This window comes from Enhydra lutris, unplaced genomic scaffold (assembly GCF_002288905.1).
Source record: "Enhydra lutris kenyoni isolate GAN:26980312 unplaced genomic scaffold, ASM228890v2 scaffoldscaffold30, whole genome shotgun sequence".
In the NCBI taxonomy this organism is placed as follows: Eukaryota; Metazoa; Chordata; class Mammalia; order Carnivora; family Mustelidae; genus Enhydra; species Enhydra lutris.
The window spans coordinates 15,890,548-15,915,556 of NW_019154114.1; the positions used below are offsets into that span (position 1 = coordinate 15,890,548).

Genomic DNA, 25,009 nt, shown 5'->3' on the forward strand with positions numbered 1-25,009 from the left:
CCGTGCAGAGATGCAGAACATTTCCAGCACTGTGGGCAGTTCTGTTGGATAGCCTGGTCTGAACACTGGTGGCATTGATGTGGGTGGAAGATGGACAGGAAAGAAATAATGGTACTAAATTCTAGCTGAATACTCTTTGAAAAAGCTCCAAGTTTGAGACCTGCTATCTCTCTGCCAAACAGAACAAGTGTTAAAAGGGTGTTAAAGACACACTTGTACCAAACTGAGATTTGCTCCAGGAAAGCCTGGAATGAAAGGAGGAGTGACTTTTTCACTCTAAAACTCAGTGTTCTTTAATGTTTTTTACTGTCCTGTCCATCATCCTGTGTCCTGCCCCTCACATTTGGAAGTGGATCTGGTTTGACGTTGCATCCCCTAGTGCTTACAGAAAAGGAAACTGTCCAAAGTCACACAGCCCATTAATGGCAGAGCCAGTACCCAGAGTTACCAGGCTGGCCAATGCTGTTCTTACCATATATGAAAGACCAGCCTGCCTTTTTGCTTTGTGCTTTCCATAATGATCTCCTATGCTTACATCACCCCATGCATGTTTGTTGCATGCTTTCTATATGTTGTACAGGGCCAGGCACTAGGGAAACGATGGAGACAGAACAGTCAGATGGCTCTGACCTCACAGAGCTCACAGTCCAGCAAAGTTGGCTGCAGACTTTAAACAGCTCTTCCCACAAGTCATGATTTGGCAGGGTGGCATTAAAGCAATGCAGGAGATGCTAAGAACATTCCAGATGGAAGGACAAGATGTGGGATGGTCTTTAGTGGGAAGGCAGCTTGGTGTTGTGAAGAGAGCGGGTTGCCTGTGTGCAGAGAGAGAGAAGTGATGGCAGGTGGTTGCAGTGGACGTCAGTGAGGGAGGAGACCCTGTAGGACATCTTCACTCCCTAGTGATACAGAGCTGGCCCTAAGTCCTGTATCCACCTGGTCCAGATGTGCCCCCTTTCTCAGCTCAGAAACATCATGACTTACCTTTTGCTTGTAGAGACCCAAGAGGGAGCATTAAAGGGTTCTCTCTTTGTTTGGCTTCCTCCCAGAGCTCTGGCCCTGCCATGTTCTGCAGACAGACAACTTCCTGCACCAAGGCCAGAAGGTGATTGATGTCCATCGGTGCTGCTGAGTCCCAGCCGGAGGCAGGTGATGGCACCTTCAGAGCTTTAAACAGCAAGCTGACGAGTCTCCACATATCCTGCAAGTCAGCCCAGGTAGGGTAAGGGGAACATGAGCAAAGGTGAGGGAGGCAGTATCGTAGTTAAGAGCGTTCACTCCGGGACTTGGCAGTCTGGGTTCATCCCAGCTTTGCCCACAGAGATATGACGTTGGATCACCCTGAGCCATTTCTCTCTAGGATTTGAACTGACGCATTCCAGGTTGTATTTCTCAAAGTGCGTCATGTAGTAGGTGCTTAGTAAATGTTTATTGAGTGCATGAATGCAGAGGGAGTCCCTTCTCTGGGTTTCCAGCTGTGATCTATGATAAAGGTATAATATTGTGTACACACTATGTACCCCAAAAGTGTGTGTATATATGTAGGTGTGTGTATGTATGTGTTCACGTGTGTGTATGTATGTCTATGGTAGGTGTGTGTGCATATGTATGTGTGTACATGTACAGGTGTGCAAAGGCATATATATGTGTGTTTGTGTATGCCTTTGTATATGTATGTGCACATGCATGTATACCTGTCTATAAGTGTGTGCATGTATACACATGCACCTGCACAGTGTGTATACATGTGTGCACACATGTGCCCAACTGAACATGCATGTGTGTGCGTTTGCACACATGTGTGTGTCATTGATGAATCTTGGAGGCTGATGCTGTCATCCATCAGGGGTTGCCAGATCTCAAGCCCCAGTACTCCCCCAACCATTTCTGCCCAGACCAGAGCACCCCCACACCGTCAAGGTTGAAGACATGCCTTGGTCACCACTTCAAGTGTCAGAAGGCCATTCTCCATGGGCTGTTGTGAGGAGGCCAGGCTAGGGGAGCCCCTATCCCATTTCTCAGTGTTCTGCTCCTTAGTGACCCGAGGACAGGTGTTTCGAAAGATCTGAACGATTAGGAGATTGATGGGGAACATGAGGAGAGAGCTCTCCAGTCCAATCATCACTTCCTGCCAAGTGAAATCAATTTCACCTAGGACGGAGGAAGAAAAGGGTTAATGGAACGTTTTCTCCACCACTTCCAGAAGGTGGGTGTGCAGTAAAGACTGACCTTGCCCAAAGAGGCCTGGCCCTTGAGTGGCTCCTGGGAGGTGACCCCTAAGCTCTTGGGATGTTCTGTCTGGTAGATACACCTTGTTTACCTGAGGTCTTGGGCCACACTGTATAGTCTATGTTAACAGTGATTTATGGTGTGGGCCTTCACCATACAGTGTCACCTCAGCCTCTGGAGGGGCTACTGGCTAAGGTCAGCCATGCGGAGGGTCAACCATGTCTATGTGAGCAAGCCCCAATAAAAACTCTGGACACCAGGGCTTAGGGAGTGTCCCTTGTTGGCAATACTCCATGTGTGTTGTCACACATCATTATTGGGACGACTGACCATTGTCACTGCCTCCCTGGGAGAACACAACTGGAAGTTCTGCCCTGGTCTCCCCTGGACCCTGCCCCATGTGCCTCGTTCTTTTCCTGATTTTAATTGTATCCTTTCTCTGTAATGAGCATAATGGTGTTTCTGACTTCTGTGAGTAGTTCTAGAGAATTCTTGAACCTGAAGGTGGTCTTGGGACCTCTGGAATTGTGACACCCACTGACCACTAGCTCTGTCATGACATCGGGACTTACCCAAGTCCATCTTTTGTTCAGCTGGATCCTTGGGAACACCCCAGAGCATGATGCTGGTCAGCATGGTGCAGAGGAACAGGGAGAAGCAGCAGGATACCCTCTGGACACGGGTGAAGTTGCTCCGAGCTGCACAGCTGAAGATGGAATACCAGATGTGTCCATCCTGGAAGCCCGTGGACGTCTTCATGAAAAACAGGTGCCTGTGAAAAGGCAGAGAGAGGGGGCAGAGATGGGAGAAGACTGGTGTCTTCGGAGCAATCTTGGGGTAAGAGGGAGGTGTTTGCTTCTAAGATTTATCCTCTGTTTTCTCTCATGTGGAAGATATACAGCATCTTAACATCACTTAGTTAGTGATGGAGGTTCTGAACAGAGGAGGTTGGAATCCTAGGTGGCCCTCCTACCTGCTGTGTGTCCTCAGGCAAGTTACTTTACTCTCTCTCTGCACATCAGTTTACTCATCTGTAAAATGGGGCTTATAATAGAACCTACCTCATGTGATTTCTGAAAGGATTAAGTGATGATTTTTGTACAACATTTGGCAAAGTAGCCAACATCTATTGTGAGTGCTCGTCAGTATTAGCCATTATCATTTTTGTTGTAATTTTAATATAATCCTATAACTATAGTATTATTAGGTTTATTATAACTAGTGCATTAGATGATATTGGTTAAAAATCCCAGGCTTTAGGTTCAGACTCAGTTTAAGAGAATCAAAATTGCAAGACAGGATTTCTGAAAATGATACCATATTCTCCTTAGGCATCTGTGTTAGTCTAGGATTTGGTCTAGAATTTAGTCTAACCGCAGGACTTACAAGGGGCCCCCATTCACCTTGAGATTGTGTGGAACTGATACTCCCGACTGGTGCCCGTTCTGGTGGCTAATGCCAGCATCCCTCAGACTTGCATGGTACTTTGACTGTCCCACAGTCTGTGCTGTGGGAGTGGCCTGGACTCAGAGTAAAGTTGCATAAGGAGAGAGGTCGGCTGTCAACAACAGTGATTTCCACGTGATTGTTCTACTCAATATTCTGCTGATAGTTCCACAAATATTTGGTGAGCCTTGTGTTGTGTGCCAGGTGTTCTGCTGGGCACCGAGATTCATGAGGGAATGACACGGCCCTGCCTTTAGGCAGCTCTCTGTCTGGTTTTCAAGTATCACAAGTCTGATGCATTGGGAGGATCATATCTGCTTACGTAATAGAGCACTTATCCTGAGCCGCTCACTGTGCTAAGTATACTACCCACATCACCTCACGGGACCGGCACAGGTCCCCTTGGGGGAGGCACACTGAACAGCTCATTTTTCAGATGTGGAAGCTGAGACCTGGAGAGGTGAACTGACTTGCGCAAGGGCATGTAGCAAGTCAGAAGCATGCATGTGAAACTGGGAGCCATGTACCCACGTCAGTGTTCTGTCTGTCCTTGGGTCCAAGTGTCTCTGACTTGGACTTTTTCCCTTTGCAGGCTGAGCTATTCCCAGTGGCAGCTAGGAGGGAAAGACACCTTTCAGTAAATGCACTGGAAACAGACTTTGTTTCGAACCTAACTCAGAAGCCATTTAAAGTAGAGGTCACAAACTCAAATGCTAAAGGGGCCTGGATAGATGTAAATAAGTCAAGTTAAATGAAGTGGGGTGGGAGTGAGGTACTAGGGGTGGGTAAGGACTGTGGTAAAATGGAGAGCACATGGCCCTTCAAAGAAAATGTTGGTACTCTGCTCCAGCAAATTGGTACCAAGCAGGAACCCTGGCCCACCACCTTCACACTTGCCAGATTCTTGTGGAGTCTCTTGATTTTTTTTAATATTGGTTGGGAACAGACTAAATGTCCATTGATAGAAGAATGGTTGAATTAGTTGTGGGACATCCAGTCTGTGGATATTTTGCAGCCAGTAAGGACACATTTGACCCAAGCATACTGTCCTAGAAGGATGTTCATGGTCTGTCATCAAAGAAATAAGATGACATATTTAGAGTAATACCACTTTAAAAGATATAAAATAAGCAACATTCTGTGGTATTGTGTGTGTGCATATGAGCACGTGTGTGTACATTTGTATCTGCTTTGATGTGTTTGACCAGATGTAGGAGGAAGGAAGGAAAGCCAAGGGACACACATGCTGAAACACCTATTTAGAGTAAAATTGATTGAAGAAGGAGCCTCAGATGGGCAGACATGAAATCACCATTCAAACCATTCTGTTCACTCATATGAAACATTTTATTCTATGTCCTGTGTGAGGAAATATGGATAATTGTTCAACCGTTTCACCACCTCCAAGATAATTCTGTGTCAGAGGGTCTGCATCCCTCCAGAGCACCTCAGTCCCAACAAGAGAAACTGATTGATCATTAATGTCACACACTCGAAGCTACCCAGGCACGAGAGCCGAAACGTGCCTTTATTCTGCTTCAGTTGGTGCTCGCTTCGGCAGCACATATACTAAAATATTCTGCTTCAGTTGGATTGTGATGCATCTTCCCTAGAGACGAAAGAACAAGGTAAACAGCATTTGCTTACCAAAAAAAAGAAGTACCTGAATTGTTTCCTGTCCTGCTCTGTGGCCACTGGAAATACTTTGTCAAGAACACAGTCTCCAACATCAATGGACAGCCACGAGTTGCAGAGGAAATGCCACTTCCGGTCCTTAGCCAGGTCATGCACCAGCACCCGGCTCACGTACCTGGAGAAGAGACCCACACTTCTGAGGACAGGGTTGAGGGGGGAGTGAGGCTTCTTTGGGTACAACGAGGGTTAACACCATTGCAAACCTGAGTTTAAGAACAAGAACTCCTGAAAAGACAGATTCTGTATTTTTCTTCCTTGTTCTTGGTGCCTTGACCAAAATGCCCCAATCAGGGGGCAAAGTGGCCTCATGTGGGAGCTCAGCTAGTGTGGAGAGCCAGCTCTTGGAGGCTGCCACGTTTTCACAGATGTATGCTGCAAGAGGGTGCCTTCTGAAACTATTAGTCCGGCTGCAGGCCTGCAAGTCCAGGACCAGCGTCCAGAGGCCTGGGAGAAAAGCCAAGTTGTCTACATTGTGGGAATTCAGGGAGGCACAGACACAGGCGCGCAAATGCTGGTCTTCCTGCAGGCGTACACCCAAGGCGTGAGCCATCTAGTTTCGATTCAGGACCTCATGGGTGTCATCTAACCTGATTTAGGTCTTTGAGACCTTGGGAAGAAATGGAATGATCTCGCCTCTGCTGGGATGTCAGATGCAGGAGCCACCATTTCCCCTGTTGCCTTATGGCTGATAAGAATAGCGATTAAAAAAAAAAAAAAGAATAGCGGTATCAAGGGCCCCTCTTTACTGAGCATTTACTGTGTAATAGGGACTATGCTTGAAAGGTCCAGACATGCATTTTCTCATTTCCAGGAAGACACCTCTGTTGAATCTCACACCCTCCTGGGGAGGCCAACATCCAATGATTGATGGGTGCAGTGCCTGGGTGTGATCAAGACCTGGGCATCCCAGCCCAACTCGGGACACTCCAGAGCTCCCCATGGAGGTCAGCCAAGCTGTTGTGCTGTATCAAAGCTCTTCTCCCTCTGTTCATCCTGCTTCCTTCTCTCCCTTCCCAGGAGCTGGTCCTAGGTACCCTGCACCCTGAAATCTATCTCAGGGTCTGCTTCCCAGGAACCAACATATAGCACTTAAGGTAGTAATGTTTAATCCCTTAGGTAAATTGAAGATATCCATAGAAGTGCTCTGTTTTTCTAAAGTTGCAAGCCACTGATAGGTGGTCAGGCTGGAAACGACTGATTTAGGTCACTAGTTTTGGCCTCACAAGCCAAATAATCCTCAGGTGGATTCTCATCTCTGAGCTTGCCGGCCTTTTTTTTTTTTTTTTAGAAGAGTTTTAACACTGTTTTAGATCATCTGTGGCTCTCCTCCTTTCTGGGGGCACAGGCAGTGGAAATGGCCCATATGCAATTTTGTATGGACCATAAAATGGTACAAATACGGTTTAAAATGATCATAAGCATTTTTACGTTACAGAGATGAAACGTGTTCTGTTTAAAATTTTATAGAATTTTTAAAATAAAAAATGGTAAGTTGGCTAGTTGATTAATAGTGTGGGAATATTCTATATACGGCAGATATCTGTATGGCACGAGCATCTGACAAGATGTATTACATGTTTTAGAGCTTGGGCAAGTCACTTATCTTGCCTGAGTTTAAATTTTCCCACCTGTAAAACAAGAATGAGAATACTTGTCCTTGAGGAGCCAATGAGAAAAAGACACAGAAACAGGAAGGCTTAGCTTAATGCTCAGAGCGGCAGTTGTTCTCACCTCTTCTACTAAATAACCAGCCCAATGTCTCATTTAGTCTCCTCTTATTGGGCAAGGTTTATCTTCAAAATGGGCATCTATCCCCATTTTACAGATGGGGAACTGGGGCCTAAATGAAGGTCGATGCTGCAAATGTGCCAAGAGTGGAGCTAGCACTGGACCCCAGGCTTGCAACCTCTAGTCCTTGTCCTAGCTACTGATCCAGGCCGTGAGGCTCATGCGTGGTTGGGTCTCTCTAACCCTCCGTGTCTCTTTCTGTGAAATGGGGATCCATTCTGTGTGTTTGAGGAGGGTTGTGAGGATTGGCCTGGCAGCGAATGCACAATGCCCAGCCCTGGTGTGGCACATAGTGGGTTCTCATGGTGTGCCCACCCCTGACTTACCAGGATGGCCGGTCCCCTGAGTTGTCGTGCCACAGCCGCAGGCTCCTCAGTTCCCCCAGGGAGAACATGGTGGAGAGTAAGAAGACATCCACTCCTCCTAGCTCAAAAACTGGGATGTCAGGGTCTGACAGGTGGTGGGGTTCACTCTCTCCATCCAGGCCATATAGGGTGACAGTCACCTGAAATCCAGAGACTAGGAATGGCCAATTCCACATGATAACCAAGCCCGGGTGGCCGTGTTTCATTGGAAGGATCCAAAACCCAATGAAAACCAACCTTGCAAGGCCCTTTCATTCTCTCCTCTCTTCCCATCTTGGGCCCACCTGAGCTATTTTTCAGGTATATGAAGATTTAGGATAACACTGCCTGCATTTTTGTCTTCAGCATGAGTTATAAAACACTTCTCGGCAACCTTTTTAAACTTTCCACGTGTTTGTTTATAAGGGTTCTAGCGTAAGAACTGGTTCCCCCTGCCCCAACAATTCTATTCCCAGGGTCTCCCAACGTGCCTGGCACTGAGACATGAATGCACGAGAGCCCATTATTTCATAAATACATATTCCTAGGTCCCACTCCAGACCTACCAACTAAAAATGCTGGGAATAGGGCCCAGGAATCTGCTTTTCTGCAGTTATCCAGGTGATGCTGATCAGCATGCCTGATTTCCTGAGCCAAAGAGCTGCAGTTCTGCCACCTGTGCTTGGCCCACATCCCTCAGCCTCACTGCTGCAGCGATCCCTACACCCATGTCCAGCTGCCAGCAGCTGTATCACTCTCCTGGAGGTTCTTGGGCTCTGAGAGTGGAGACTGGAAGTGCCAGAGAATTAATGGTGCTGTGAGCTGTCCTCCATCAACAACTCATGGGATTGGTGGGTAAATAAGCCAGTTCCCTCAGCCATCAGTGGAGATGACTTTGAGGCCCATGCTGTTTACTATTTTCCAAAGTCCCATTGTGGGATTAGCTGCAGCTGCCCAGATAGGTAATGGGTTGGCACCCTTTACTGGTTCCGTCCCTTCCTTGTCACCTTCTCAGTCCTCTACTGGGGTATCTAGGATCCAACACCCCCCTCCCCGCCACGCCGCCAAATCAACTACTCACACTCAAATCCTTGTTTTCACTCTGTTTCCACCATAGGGTTTCTGCACAATAGACATTCTGGACCCAGTAACCCCTTGCTCTGGGGGCTTTCCTGTGCACCATAGGATGGTGCACCCTGGCCTCTGGCAGATGCCCGTACTGAGACAAGATTAGATTGAAAAGTGACTGCAGCTCTCCAGACAAAGAATTGGCTTATGGGTTGCAAGTTTTCACTCCTTTCCTATTAAGATGGACTATTGAATGTTTAAAGGAAATGAGAAGAATGTTTCATTAGATGGATGAAATTAATTCCTATGGTTATTCCACAAGTAGTTACTGAGCACTTACTCTATGTTAGACAGCTGGTTGAGGGCCCTAGACACAGCAATAAATCAAAATAAAACAATTTTTAAAATAAAAGTAAGATAAATACGTAAATAAAAATAGGATTTAAAAAGTAAAAAGACAAATGCTCCACTCCAATGAATCTTACTGTTATTAAAAAAAAAAAAATAGAGCTTTCTCCAGGTTAGTATACACAGCGCCAGTGGTTCTCCAGCTGTGTTCCATGAGGCCCTCAGTTTTAGTAAAGGAAACTTGAAAGCTGCCGCAGAAGACAGTATATTCTGACGAGTGATGTGGCACAGGCCTGACTTAACTAAGGATGGTGAGACGTTACAGAGACAGCCTGCTATATGTTCCACAGCTAAATGCTCAAGAACCTCAGAGAATTTATAAGCAAGTGAACTAGTTTCTCCACTACTCTAGTCAGCCCGCTGAAGGAGAGATGGCTCAGCCTGACCTCTCAGCTAGATGCCAGCTAATCAGTTTGCCTAGGAAAATGTAACTCAAGACTCATTGCTTTCAAACGGTACGCGTATTTTCTTTCTTTCCTTTCTCCCTTCTCTCTCAAAAATTCTGTTTCCTCTTTATTCATTGATAGCAGTTTACTGACTGTTCTTCTTATGTGAGCAAATTTTTATGCAGGTTACCAACTAACTGAGTTATTCTTTGGTAGGGATAAGGGAGATGACCGGTGGCACGGTGCTAGACCCCAACTATTCCTTAACCTATTCTCCTTTATCTTTTTAAATATTGGGACTTGGAGGGGATGTTTTGTTTGGCAAAAGATTCTTTCCTTTAAAAAAAAAAAAAACAAAAAGAAAAAAAGACAACACTTTACAACACTAAATCCACTGTGCTAAGGCAACTCAACAGTGGACCAGCTAGTGCTTTGCAGGTGGGACATACTGATCAACTTACATGGTCACGTACCTTGGAGGAAGTAGCTGCCCCTCTCCGGTGTCCAGTGTAGACTGTCACCAGGTAGTGGTACTGGGCAAAGGGATCATTGTCCTCCAGCACTGTGACCTTCACCTGGACAGAAGGATGGCATTAAGAGGGCCCTGTTCAGGGGGTTCATCCACTGCACGACAATTAAGAGGGGACTGGTCATTCGTGACAAAGGGATAGAGCAAAATTATGTACGTTATTTATTCATTCCATTAGGTGAGAACAAGTAAAATAAAAAACTTTTTGAAAAAGTACAAAATGCATCTAATATTAAATAAATCTCAAAATAGTCAAACTGGAAATGAACTTGGCATTAAGCTGAGACTTCGTTCAATGTTTGATCTGGTGAATGATACAAGTTCTGTTTATGGAGAATTTCTAACACTGGTGACCAGACTGGGACTCCAAGGGACTCTAAAGGGAGTGAACGTAAGGGTGATTTAGCAGCAGAACAAAACAAAGCCAGACTCTCTAGGCTGATGAGCTGCCCAGATCTCTTGCCAATGGAGGGGTTGTTCCCCCAGATGTCAGGCATGCAAGAGCCACCTCTATGCTCTCCTGGAGAGGCTGACACACAATGGCAGATTGATGTGGTGTCTGGGTGGTATCAAGACGTGGGCATCTTAACCCAACTCAGGGCGTCTCTGGAGTTCCCAGTTCAGATTCTCTCTCTGCTCATCTTGTGTCCTTCCCTCCCTTTCCAGCGGCTGATCCCAAGCACTTTGTGCAACACTGAATGCTCAACTCCATGGCAGAGTCTGCTTTTTGGGAACCAGCCTACAGGTAAGGCACTTAAAGTATGAATGTTTAATCCCTGGAGTGGATCGAAGACAGCAATATAAATGTTGCAACTACTACTAAGGTTCATGCCATGTTAACATCCTGGGAGGTGTTGCTGTGTCGGGGGAGGGTAGGAAATGGAGAATGTTTCAGAGCTTTGGGACAGTGCATTCTTGCATTTGTTGATGAGCACAAGGTACACTGTTACTCAAAACACACAACATTTTATTGAAGGCTTACTAAATGTCAGACATGGTGCCTATATTGGAAAAATAATCAGAATTTTGTTGTTGGCAATTTGTTGTTTGAACTCACTTCTATCCTGAGACCTGTCTTATCATCAGGTAGGTCTGGGTTTGAATTCTGGCTTCAAGGAGGTGGCTTTGGACCAGTTACTTGCCCTCTCTGGTCTTTGGTCTCTTTTACTCTGTAGGAAGATTTTTGGCCTCTTTTACTCTGCAGTAAATGGAGGTCTCAGAAGGCCTGGGCTGTCCAAACTCTCCACATTTCAAAGAAAGCCCTGGCTCTTGGGCAGCTCTGGAAAGATAACCTCTATGTCCTTAGAATATCCTGCATGATAAGTGTGTCTTTGAATACCTTGGCCCACACCACGTTGTCTCTGCTAACAATGTGAGGGCTTTGGGCCATGCTGAAACAGTCTGACGTCTGAGTGGTGGTGGTGATGGTCAGTGGTTTGCTTAACCAAACTGAGTCATGTGAGCAGTCCAAATGTATATGACTGACCCCCACTTAAACCCTGGGCACCAGGGCTCAGCTGAGCTTCCCCTGTTGGCAGCTCGTCTGTCCTGTCACACGCCATTGCTAGGAGAATGAAGTCTGTCCATACAATCCCACTGGGAGAGTGCAGCTGGAAGCTCTTGCTGGATCTCTCCTGGACCCTTCCCTTTGCTGAGTATAACCTGCATTGTTCACTGTAATAAACCATAATCATGAGTATAACAGCTTTTCTGAGTCCTTCCAGCAAATCATTGAACTTGAGGATGGTCTTGGGGACTCTCAACACAGTATCTTCTTCTTAGAACTGTGGGGGAGCATTAAATGGGATAATCCCTGGCATATAGTAAAACCTCAATGAATGGTCAGTAACAGAATCCTCCGGAGAGTTTGATAAGAAACGCCATTTTACATTTGAGGCTGGCAAACTGGCTTGCATGGGACAACATGGATTTGCTGCTAGCCCTTTGGCTCCCCAGCTGGGCTCCATCCCCAGAGATTCTGAAGGGAACGCCCTGCTTCTTCCTCCCCTTCCTAAGGTCATGCAGCCTCACCTTGGCCTGATCCTGAGCATCCTTCCTCCTTGCCCAGATCACCACCAGCACATAGGCCACACAGAGGCAGCCCACGGTGGTCACAACCACAGGGTTGTCCTCGAAGGTGGCAAAGAGCTCGGCAGTCTGGCAGATGTCAATGGCGTTGGGCATCACCAGGAACGTGCTTCCAAAGAAGGTGAGGTGGTTGCAGAGGCAGTGTGTCTGGGAGTGGGTGGTCCGTGGCCCCACCTGCAACCCCAAAGAGGCCCTGGTGGGGATGCCAGCATATCTTTGGCATGCTCCAGCCCAGGGGAGGTGGACACTGCTGTGAGGGGGCACTGGGGAGACCAGCTGTAGGATTCCCTTGAGCTTTTTTATTTAACTAAAAATTTTAAAATGCTGAGAATATTATCTGTAGCAATTTACACCCATCATTCTCAGTGGGCCAGTCTTCTCTACCCTTTTAAAGAACTAATATGGGTGAAGTTGAAGTTCCCTCTGCCCCCCCCACCCTCCATGAGCAGCCATTATCACAACTTTGTACGTATCATTCCAGTACATTCTCTGTCTGATGCTTACTCACTGGACAGATACACATGTCGAGTGCTAATTCTAGGCCAGGCAACAGGCTGGATGCTGAGAGGAAATCTGGGGTAATCAGATCATCTCAGTTCCCCAGGAACTTTCCTTCTTCTAAACATGAAAGTCCTGGGTCCTAAGAGGCCCCCAGTGTCAGCCACACTAGGATGATTGGTCATCTCACAAAAAAAAAAAAACACAAAAAACTGAGGTTGGGGGAATCATGTAAAGAAATGAAATGGGAAGGACAGATGTTTAAGTCCTAAGTTGGTGTGTCAGCACCAAGAAAGCATTCTCTAAATTTCACCCCTTAGATCTACACACCAGGGGCCCCTATCCTGGGCTCATTCTTTGAGCAGTACCACTCTAGGTGTCCTCAGGCTGCACCCATCTGCACAAGATGGGGAGTCAGGGGGCCCTGGGGATGTGCCCATCACAGCACATACCACCCAGCTGTGTCTAGGACGAGGTCCTAGGTGATCCCAGGAATGAAGCCCTTTTTAAATTTTGCACTACAGATGCCCAGCTGTTTATTGATAGATTTTAGTTCCTTATTTGCTTCATTGTTTTTCCATTTCCCATTCCTGGTCAGCATTTGCCATGCAGCTGTGGGGCTTATGGGAACATCTGGCACACCTGGAGGGGTGGAGCTGGTTTCAGAGAAGAAACCCACGTCAGTGCTGTGAACCCAGGGACCAGGCATTTTATGCCCACATGTTTGCCTCTTTGGGCTTTCCCAACCCTTCCAGCATGAGAGACTCTCGAACACTGGGAACTAATCTGCTCATTCTCTTGTGACAGTAATGGTACCTTTAGTATCTTTGAGAAAATATATAAGCAATAATTCTGCCTTTACCGTCTGAGAAGGTCCTATAGACGATAGATTTGGAGCTTTCTTCGGCCATTTAGAATTTGGTGCTGCTTCTCCACCCAAACTTGATGATCCCATTTACTTATTTATGGTTCCTCAGTGATCTTTATATATCTATATCTATATCTGTATCCGTATCTCTGTCTGTATAATGAGCATCAAGTACACATTGTTGGATTCATATAACTTTTGGTCTATGACACGCTCCCATATTCATGTATGCTAGTATTAGTAGATGTATATTTCAATAACATAATAAGGACCTGAAAACCCCCTATCTATTCAAAAGCTAGAAACGTTCCAATAACTTACACCTAGCTAAATGGTCCTCCTTCAGTCTGTCCTCATGCTTCCCCCTTCTAGCCACCACCCAAATCCCATGTTCATTATTTCCCTGATTTCCATTTTATATGTAGTTTTGTCTTCTCTATGTTCAGATTGTTCAACATAGCAATCACTTTATGCTGAGCACTTACTGTGGGCCAGGCACCACACTAACTACTTTCTCTGCCTGTCTCGTCTAGTCCCTGACCCAACTGTAAGTGGTAGCCACCCTTTATCCCCATTTTCAGATGGGAATGCTGAGAGAGGTCCAGTGACTTATCCAAGGTCATCTGGCTAATACTGATGAAATGCGATGAGACCCAGTCTGTCTGAGGGCAGAGCCCATGCCCCCAGCTGCTGAACCATCCCCCTTTCTGAACATCGGGTCTCCGAGGACAGCCTTGTAGGACATATCAGGCCAGCAGCGTGGGCATCAGACAGCAGCTGGGAGTGAAGGCTCTGGAAGGTTGCAGCACATCCAGTGTCTTGTTAATGATATACAAAGGCCTCTATTGCAAGTGTGGGGAACATGCTGTCTCTTGGACATGTTAATGCACCCATGTCTTTTTTTTTTTAAACAATATTTTTTTTTAAATTTTTTTTTATTTTTAATTTATTTGACACAGAGAGATCAGAAGTAGGCAGAGAGGCAGGCAAAAAGAGAGAGAGAGGAGGAAGCAGGCTCCCTGCCGAGCAGAGAGCCAGAACTGGATGCGGGACTTAATCCCAGGACCCTGAGATCATGACCTGAACTGAAGGCAGAGGCTTAACCCACTGAGCCACCCAGGCACCCAATCCACTAATAGGCACTTGGGGAGCTCTGTGTGGTGGACAGAAGCCAGGGCAGGAGTTGACAAGGAAGCTGAAGCTGTGGCAGAATCAAACCCCAAAGGGGCTTGGTTCTGAGTCCCCTTTTGTAGCTCTCCTGGGGCCTGGCTTCTTACACGACTTGTGATCATTGTCATTTGATCATGTGTGCCATTTGCTTCTTGGCCATGCTCCCTGCCAGACCGGAAGCTCACTGGTTTTTCTAACCATTATATTGCCACTGCCTCGCACATGTGAATATTTTTTGAATAAATGGAAGAAGGTATTTATGGTCTAGTAGATGGAGACAGATGTGTGATAAATTTCAGCTAGATGCAGAAGTTACTGTTCTTGGGGACAGTGTGAAATGCTGTGGAAATCCAGCAGAGGGAGACCCCCGATGTCTGGAGGCTCTGAGTAGGTGGCATTAGAGTGGGAGATCAAAGGGTGAATAGGAGTTTTCTGGGCAGGGTAGGTTGTCCCTGGTGGAGAGAACAGCATTTGAGGGTCATGGAAGGGGGAAGAGGAACACTAATGCCCCAGAGATGGTCTCTGATGGCCTCTAAGCCAGCATCTGGACATGTCATGGGTAGAGCTGAGCTGAGCTGACCTGAGATAGAAATCTGATCGCAATTAATAGAGCCATATGCTATCCCGGGATTTGATGAGACAGTGCCTGGAGCTCTGGAGACAGACAGACAGACTTGGGTTTGAGTCCCAACTCTCCCACCTGCTAGGCAAGGGATTTGGGGTAAATGTGTTGACTTTCCTGAACCTTTGTTTTACCACCTGTAGAATGTAGAACTTATACCATCTTAGAGATTATTGTGGAGATCTCATGAGGTAACGCAAGTAAAGCATAGAACACAGCACCTGGCATAGAATAAAGGGCTCAGCTCTGAGTTTACTTCCCTGGAGAGGACACTCTGGCTCCCCAGAAGCCCAGAGTCAGCAGGGATTCCCAGTTATTTTTCCATTTGTTTCATGGTCATTTGTTCCCAATGGCGAGCACACCGTTCCTGAGTTGTGGGGTTCCCGGTGCACTGAGGGAACAGACATGGTCTCAGTGGCCTCCTGAGTAGATATGAAATGAATAGTGCTGTGTTTAGTGCTATGGAGGAGTGGATGTTTGTACCAGGAGAGCTTATAGTGGGGAATCTGACTTAGCCAGGGTAACACTTTCCTCAAGGAAGTGACACTTGTGGCAGGATCTGAAGGTGGAGTTAACTAGATTGGGGAGGAGGGGCATTCTGGGCACAGGGGATAGCATAGACAAAGACATTGCTGGAGGGGTGCAAAATGGCCACCAGAGGCAGTAAAAGGGGACCCTAAATGAGCTGGACATACCCAAAAAAGCTGCTCTATCTTCTCCTTTGTGTCCTTTCCTTACCTGGCACCCAGAGTTGTCCCAAGTCCCCTGGACCTCATCCCAGAACACACAGTGGGACAGGAAGGTGGTAATGCCAACTGTGAGGTCCCTGCCAGTGGTCAGCTCCAGGTCAGACTCGGGGACAATGGTCAAATAGTAGACACCTTCTCCAAAATGCAGGTCCTCTGGGTTCAGGATCCACGTGGACTGCCCATCTGAAAAAAAGAGGGATCCAGACCAACCTGAAGCCTCACGGTGACTGGGGCTAATGGCATGGAAGAGAGGAACAAAGGTGACCTGGCAGGGAAGCTGATCTTGACGGTCTCTCTGATGTCCTAGGAAATCCCTCTCCCCACCAAGACTTGGGAGCAGAGGAGCGGAGGCACTCCCAGGTCAGTGTGCAGAGCACACCTGCCAAGTCAGATAGATGAGGGCTCAAATTCTCACTCTGCCTCTTCTTGGCTGTGTGAGTTTGTATCGGTTATTTAACCTCTCTGTTCTTATCTGGCAAGAGGAAATGTCCATAGTGCCCATCCCAAGGATTGTAATGAGGATTATGAGGTTGGTTCTATAAGTGCTTGTCAGTTTCTTCAGGGCATGTAGTACGTGCTCACTTAATGTTGCCCAAAAAATCATAATGACAACAATAGTAGCAGTAATAATAACACCAAAAATATCAGCACTGAATGTAACAAATCGTCTTTCTTTTTCTCTATGGTTTCTGATTCTCATGTTTTAAGTTGGTCACCCTCTCCCCATCCCCTAGGAAGCTCAAGAAGCTGGCCCAGTTGTTGGAATACCTGCAGTAGCCACTGGTGGAAGTTGAGCTCTGGCGTCATAGCTGGTCTCATTGGGGTGGTAGCCATAGCCCAGGCTGAGTATGAGTGGGATATCAGGTCTCCAGTGCAGTTGGATCCCCAAAGCTGCCCCATCTGAAGTCAGGTTCACCCACAGAGCTTCAGGACTGGTCAGGTTTAACACAGTTGGCTCACCGTGTCCTTCCGAAAGCCTTGGCAGTAGGATCTGTTATCAAAAACTATCAAATCAGGGGTGTGCGGGGCTGAGAATGCCAGTGAGCTTCAGGGCTGCTGGACAGAGCAGGGCAGGGGGAGCACCTGGGGAACTGAGATCCACTCTGTGCTGTGCTCATTCTATTAGTTTCCCAGGGCTGCTTAAGTAATGACCCCAAACTTGGTGGCTTACAACACCACTGATTTGCTGTCTTACAGTTCTGGAGGCTGAAGTCCAAAATCAGTTTCACAGGGGCTGATGTTGGCAGGCTTATGCTGTTTGGACGTTCTAGGGAAGAATCCCTTCCTTGCCTTTTCCAGTCTCTGGAGGGGCCCATGTCCTTTGGCTCATGGCCCCTCCTCACATCACCCAACCTCTTGCTTTTGCCATCAAATCAGCCTTTTCTCATCTGTAGTTAACTCTTCCTCTGTCTGTCTCTTGTGAGCACCCATGATGACATTGGGCCTGCCTAGATCATCCAGGATCATCTATCTCAAGATCCTTAATCACACCTGCAAAGTCCTTTTGGCCATGTCAGGTGGCAAATCCATGGGCTCAGGGATGAGAATATGGACATCCTTGGAGGTGCTGTTATTCACCTACCACGCTATGTACCATGGCTTGGGGCTGCATCTGCACAGAAAGAGGGGAGACTTCTAGTTTGCTCAAAGGTGCTTTGTGAACTAGCGGCCATGTTGATGACAGTGTCAAGCAGTAGAGTGTTAGAAGCGCAGGCCTCAGAGGCGGAGAGCTCTTTGGGGATCTCAGCTCTGTCCTATGTGAGCCCTGGGACATCTGGCCAATTAACAAGCCCCTGTGAGCCTCAGTTTCCTTGTCATGAATAGAACACATACACTCATTGATGGTATTAAAAATGATATCACGGGGCGCCTGGGTGGCTCAGTGGTTAAAGCCTCTGCCTTCGGCTCATGTCATGATCCCAGGGTCCTGGGATCGAGCCTCACATCGGGCTCTCTGCTCGGCGGGGAGCCTGCCTCCTCCTCCTCTCTCTCTCTGCCTGCCTCTCTGCCTACTTGTGATCTGTCTGGCAAATAAATAAAAATCTTTAAAAAAAATGATATCACATACAAAATACTTAGCCAAGTGCCAGATACACAGTAAGACTAAAAAATTAGCAGCTGTTACTATTCTGCTATTACTCCTACATTAGAAGTTCTCCTAACCATTCTCTATTTAATTAGCTTTCCAGATTAACTGATGCTCTGTGTTCCCTTTTTAAAATAGACTGATTGATGCCAACTGTGCACTCTTTACTCCTGGTGGCCCTCTGTGTTAGACATGGGCACAGTTCACCCTGCTTCCGCTTCCAGGAAGGACCTGCTACACAGTCACAGGGAGTGTGGTCAACAGACAGGCTCCAGCTGGCAGTTCCTTAAGAGTCAGCCCCGACAGCAGAGACCTAGCTTGTCTGAGGCACACCCTCCCTGGGGCCATCTGTATCCAGTGGTCAAGAAGAAGGCACAAGGCCCTGACATACTGGCCTGCTTTGGGACACTTTTCTCATTTGTACCTGTGGGATTTAAATTTATGGAGACGTCTGAGTGACGACATGGAGGGGCCAATGCCACTGAAAGAAGAATTTATTACTTACATTTCCTGAGAGGAGGAGACCACAACGCCATGCAGGGCCAGAGGAGAAGTACCTGGTTAGGGGGCAGGAGCAGTCCCAGGGGAACGCTCACTCAGGTCAGGGCTGTTACTGGATTCTCCACGGAAAAGGCAAGGCAGGGCAGAGTAAACCCATTTGAATAATTTTGGCAGTGTTGGGAGTATAGGGATGGTCTCTGGTCACTTGGAACATGGCCTCAGGATGGTTTAGGATGGGAAATATTGCCTTGGTGTGTGAGAGTCAGATAAAGGGGCTGGTTGAGAGTATGGACTTGGGATTAATTAGTCTGCATATGAAAGGCGTGCCCTGGCAAAGCCCTTTGCTATCTGAAAGGATGGGCTGGCCTCGGTAGGGGCCAGTTTCTTTCTTAGCAGCAAGATTTTTAAGATATCAAAATATCAAAAGTTACAAAAAATAAAAACGCTGATTAATACAGGCCTGATAGCTAATAGTTACTACAGCGCTCCCCTCTGGGTTGACTGGGTCTTTGTGAAGTCTGGATTGCAATTTGGCCTCTTCTGCCCAGTCCTGCTGTCCTTCCTCCCTCTTCACTGCCAGTGTTGTTTACTGTTTCTAGCAAACATCTAGCACCCCAAGCTCTTCCTCAGGACCTGCTTCCAGAGAACCCAGCCCATGGCAGCTCTCTCCTGCCAGCCGAGGTGTGCGCTCACCAACAAGCACTTGTGTTTGATCCCAAAGCTGCTTATGTCCATTGTACTTGTGCTTGTAAAGGTCAATTTTAGATACATTTCACAGAGTGACAGAGAGTGGCAGATTAGTAGTGTGAAAAGAATTATTTGCATAAGAACTTAAGTCGAATGCTTTGAGAAGACATAGGAAAGATGAATCCCTAAACATTGTTAGTGGTCATTGGTGAGGAAACTGGAAGATTAAAAAAACTCACTAAAATCTCAAAAGAATCTGAACTCCTGTCGCACCATGGTGTGCTTTATGTTTTTGCTTCATTTTAAAGAAAATCTGGCATTTTAGAGGCTGCCTTTTAAGGGTGGTTTATATAATGAAGATGATTAAAATTCCAATCGACAGATTTAAAGAAACGTTTTGATCGTACATCCAAAGATTGACAATGATATACATTTATAGTTTTAAGTTAAAATACAGTGTGTCACATAGCGTAATGACCATTCTTAATGATTCTCCTTTTTAATCAACTTCTGGTCCCAACCAAGTTGAAGAAGAAAACAGAAGTGACATGGACTTCTGACAGCACCCCCAACTTCTACCTCGATATTCTCCGACAGATTCTTCATGGGTATGAGATGTCCACTAGGGCTGGTCAGGCAGAGGCCACCAACAGTTCCACTGACATCAAAGTGACTCTGGGCCAGGAAGGGGCTCTTTGGGAAACTCATCACCTGAAACCAAGAACAAGGAGTGCTGGCCAAGGCCCCCAAGGGCTGGAAGGTGAACGCGTCCTTATGTGAATGATAAGGTTTCCTAAGATAGAACAGACAAGTGACCCAATGGGGTGAGTGAGGGACACTGCTGTTAGCTGTGTCTGGCCTTCCTGGTGTGTGTCTGCCCTCCAGGGCTGAGGACCCACTCAGACCTAGGGAGCTGTGCAGCCAATGGACCATGAAGCTCTCCAACCCTTTCTTCTTGGCAAAGGCAACAATTTCCTAGGAGAGAGATACTTAATCTGCCTTCTCTGGGGCTCAAGGATCACAGTCAGATGTGCCCTCGCTTGGGAGCAAAAGGAGCACTGGGTTTTCCATTTCCTGTTTATGGAATGAAGTCTGAAGAGCTTTATTTCCAGTAACTAATTGAACCAAGGCTGCTGGAGAAATTCCACAGTGCAGTGGAAGAAGGATGGACTTGGGTATCAGAAGGCCTGAATCTGCATCCCAGCTCTGTCACTTTGCTTGTGGCCTTGGGTGAGTCACTGAACCTCATCTGTAAAATGGGTATAGTAATACTACGGAACGGACAGGGTTGTTAACAAAACTGAGCAAACTCATGTGAAAGTGCCATATTAGCTGTAGAGGGCTGCTCTCAAAGAGGTTATTACTGTTGTTACCCTGATGTCCACAGGGTCTGGGCTGTCCTCCATGGAGCCAAGGTAGGAGGCAGCAGGCCGGATAAAGGTTGCAGAGCCGGCAGCTGCAGTGTGCACAGAGGAGCCTCGTCAACTCCTGGGCTGTATTCTGGCCACAGGGTGAGAACAGAGGTGCAGAGAGAGAGAAGAAAGCCATTGTCAGAGGAAAATATCCTGCACTGCAGGGAACCCTGGCATTGCTATCGGAGTGGGTGGCTCTGTTTCAGTCCCTTTAGATGGTTCTGTGTGTTTGCATCAGTAGGAGCCGCAGGAGAGGCAGCTGATGCCCCCAGCACCGGGTTGGAGGCTCTGTGAGGACAGGGCGTTAGCCAGCTTTATTTACTGCTGCGCCCCCAATGCCCAGAAGAGCACCTGGCATGTAATGGTGGTCAGCACATACTTTGTTGGATGAATAAATGAGCTTTGATGTGGACATTTCTCCAGGCTTATCCCTTCTACCTACTTGATTCTGACGTCATGGGCTCTAGACCCATCTTCTCTGGCCTTTGCTGTTGTACATCTGATTAGATTGGGGACCTATCTCAGACCCTAGCTCTGATCAGAACGCTTCTTTGGGAAACTGTCCCTGGCCCCCAAGACGGTAACCCTGGCACAAGGAGTCATAGAAGGGTGCTCACTGCAGGGGTCCCAGGAGTGCCTGCCCCTGCTTATCAGGTGGAGGCATGCAGGGTGGGGTATCCTCAGGTTCTGGAGGGCATAGTGAGAGGCACTCCAAAAAGGATTGCCAAGGCCAGAGCATCTTGAATCCCCACAGCTCTGTGGAACAATGGGCTTGGCCAGGCGCACCAGGAACGTAGTTAAAAATGGGCAGGCCCCCTTCATTCGGCCTCCCTCCCTGCATGGCTCCAACATGACCCATCTTTCAGGATTTGTGGGTGGCTCCAAGATGGGACTTGGCACTCACCAGCTCCCTTCCTATGCTGTGCAAACACCCAGACCTTCTCTCAGTGAAAAGCCCTCCCACTTCCAGCTCCCCTCACATCTCCCACTTCCAAGGCTGGTCTTCTGGGCTCTGCTCGTCACAACGTCTTGGGATGTGGGTGTGGACCGAGCCAGGTCAGGAGACAAGCTTTCTTGGGAACCTCAGTGCAGCTGGTTACCTGTTTGTGTATATGGAGATGGAGGGGTTGGCCAGAGTGATTGGGAGGCCCCCAGGCAGTGTCCCCAGAAGGAGGGCATCCTGCACATGCTCCACAACTCTGAGCAGCTGGGAAATGGAGGCCATCTGGAAAAGAAAGCAGGGGATACTGCTGGAGACCTGTCTCTGTATGCCAGCTTTGTTTACTGTCACCATGTTAGTGTGGGACCTTCAGCAGAGACGGGGACAGGGCAGAGGTGAAAGGAAGGGACAGCACTGCTGTTTACTGAGTGCCAGGCTCTGTGGGGAGTGAAAAATAAGCATTTATGAAGGTTCCAACACCTTATGGAATGTGAATCCCTTTTCATCCTCAGAACAACTCTGGGAGGTGAATGCTATCACTATATCCATTTGGCAGATGGGAAAACAAAGGCACACAAAGGTTAAGTGACTTGCGGAGGTCACATGTTGATAAAGGCAAGTTCCAGGACTCACAGGCAACCAGGCCTCTGGCTCCCGAGTCTGTGCTGAGCTATCTCACTGTGTGCCTCTGTGCTGCTCTATTTGGCCCTGAAAGCCACCCACAACCCAGGTCTTATTTGTGGCAGATAGAAAACCACAGGCAGAGCCATTTCAAGGGTCACCCGGACCGCTCCTCACTACACCCAGACCCCCAGATGAGGCTGCAGCCTCACCACAGCCAAGGCTGGTGTGAGTGTCTGAGACGGGCTGGATGTCCGCATAGATTGTGTGTGTGTGATTGAGTGAATGTGAGTATGTGCATGTTTGAGGGTGACCTGTGAAAATAAGGAATCTTGTGTCGGTGAGTATCTGCGTGTTTTAAGTGTGTGATTGTGTGTCTGAATGTGAATGTGGGTTTGAGGGTGTGTGTGAGTGTAAGTGTTTGAACATAAATGAGTGTGCTTTTGTATGTGACTCCCATATGTGAGTCTGTTCATGTGAGTGTGTGTGGCTGTGTGGCCATTGTGAAGATATGAGATAAACGTGCATCTCTGTGAGTGTGTGCAAGACTGTGTGCTTCAGGGCATGTGTGGGAGTATAAGTGAAAGCTTGTAAGGGTGTATGAGTGTGAGTGAATGTGTTAGTGTCTGTGGATATGTGTGAGTGCATGGGTTTAAGTGTGTGAGTGTGACTGTGTGTGTGTGTTCCCCACATGCTAAAGGACTCCGGAGCAGCAAGAAAAGGTTGTCCTGCTCCATCATGATGCCGTCCTAGGAGGCCTTCCCCCTGCTGCACCCCGTGAGGAGTGCTGGGGCTGCACGAGACTGTGCCTCATCTATTCTCACTCTACAGGCTGCCTCTCTTCTAAAAACATTCTCTGTGAGCTAGGCATGTGATCTCTCCAGTTGGCAGTTTATCTGGGATGAGGTGGAATGCCTCAATTTACAGATAAGGGGTGAGACTGAGGGAAGTTATGTACCCTGCCCAAGTCTCAAGTTTTGAAAGCAATGGAGGCAGGATGAGAAGTTAGGCTGCCTCACTCCAGAGCCTTTGCTCTGCCTCCCAGAAGCTCTGGTCTCTGTAAATTTTCTCCCAGCTCCCCAGAGAGGACTTTAACCTCTGAGCCTCAGTTTCCTTATCTGCAAGATGAGGAGAAAGATCCATCTAGAAAGGCTGGTGTGAGCTGCGCATATGGTAGCTGGGTAGCATGTGGGCATGTCATCCGCCTCTGGGCTGAGACACCTACCTGGCTGCCCTTGGCCTCCGCAGGCTCTTCTGGTCCCTGGAAGCTCAGGGAGGCTTCCAGCACACTCCCCACAGCCTGAAACAGGTCCTTGGTGGCCACCTGGCGCCTCTGGTCTTCAGGCTGGACCTTGGAACTCACTGCCAACAGGGCTTCACTGGCATGCTGCAGAGCCCAGATGGCCTCCCGCTGGGTTCACCCAAAGGAGAAGGAAAGGCAGCATGAGCCCCTGCCTGATAGACCATCCCCTGCACCATTCAAAGGACAAGGGCTGCAAGAGAGGGGAGCAAGGTCGGGGGACAAACTAGGGGAAATCTGGGCCCATTGCGCAGGCTGCCTGTGTCACTGACTTCCCTACAATGTGCTGTTCAGGAGAGTAGCCTCGTCCATCTCAGAGGCTTTCCAGAGTGCCCTGCACAATGCCTAGCACGTAGCAGTAAACATTCACTAACTGAGGAAATGGGTGGAAGAATGGATGGATGGATGGGGGTGTGGGCGGCAGATGGATAGATGGAAGGATGGATGGACAAGACGCTTATTCCAGTTTTGTAATTCTGTCTGTATTTGTGAAACTGTATAAAGTCTTGCTGCCCCAGTACCCTGAAAGAGCCGTGAGGGCAGAGACTATGTCTGCGTTACTTGCTGAATTTTTTTTTTTAACTAAAATAAATATTTTCATTGGGATCTGCTTTACAGGCATTCCTTTTTTTTTTTTTTAAGATTTTATTTATTTATTAGACAGAGATCACAAGCAGGAAGAGAGGCAGGCAGAGAGAGAGGAGGAAGCAGGCTCCCCGCAGAGCAGAGAGCCCAATGCAGGGCTCGATCCCAGGATCCTGGGATCATGACCTGAGCCAAAAGCAGAGGCTTTAACCCACGCTTTAACCCACCCAGGCGCCCCCAGGCATTCTTTTTTATAATGTGACTTTTTAAAACTTTTTTTTATTAATTATTTTTATTAACGTATAATGTATTATGTGCCCCAGGGGTACAGGTCTGTGAATTGTCAGGCTTACACACTTCACAGCACTCAGCATATACTTGCTGAATTCTTGATGCACAGTGTGTGCCCAGTACCTGGTATATACTAGGCATTCAGGAAGCATTTGTTGAGCGAATGAGTAAATTCACGCAGGGACAAGTAAATGGAAGGGTGGAGGAACGGGTGTACGGGTGTACACAGGCGCTGAACAGATGTATGCACGTGGAATGGATGGATGAGCAAATGGGTGTGTCAGTGGCAAGTGTGACGTTAACAGCGTCATGGCCCCAGAAATAAAGGTCAGCCTTGCTGGCCTCAGGATGGAGAATCTGAGAGGCACAACCTCCTGGCAATAGGTGGAACAGAGCCAGGGTAAGGTCTCCCCTGTTACTGACTTAGGGCTTCTTTTTTCTTAACCTTTAGCTACAATAACACTGGGAGCATGGTGATTTAATTTGAGTCCTCCAAGAAGCTGAGCCTGAGCCACGAATTTAAGATGTGGGCTGGCAGAGTGACTGGTGAGTCAGGGTCGTAGAAGAAAGAAAGGCAGGACCTGGCAGCTGGACATCAGTCTGATATGTACTGGGGAACATGGGTACGTATGAAACGGGGAACATGGGCAGGTTAGCAGCAGCATCTGGGCACACACTTAAATGTCACTCAGTGATTA

General features: G+C 47.6%; 1 protein-coding gene across 1 annotated transcript in view; it reads right to left on the reverse strand.

Annotated features, from left to right (window-relative positions):
• Positions 1-25,009, reverse strand: part of LOC111153074 (polycystin 1 like 2) — a 91,982-nt gene that overhangs the window by 24,910 nt on the left and 42,063 nt on the right. Inside the window, 13 exon segments of the mRNA XM_022511870.1 lie at positions 985-1,201; positions 1,934-2,151; positions 2,802-3,001; positions 5,339-5,485; positions 7,485-7,663; positions 9,838-9,939; positions 11,925-12,155; positions 15,878-16,071; positions 16,657-16,879; positions 19,742-19,873; positions 20,536-20,662; positions 21,675-21,799; positions 23,361-23,546. Of these exon segments, the coding sequence (XP_022367578.1) occupies positions 985-1,201; positions 1,934-2,151; positions 2,802-3,001; positions 5,339-5,485; positions 7,485-7,663; positions 9,838-9,939; positions 11,925-12,155; positions 15,878-16,071; positions 16,657-16,879; positions 19,742-19,873; positions 20,536-20,662; positions 21,675-21,799; positions 23,361-23,546 (2,281 nt within the window).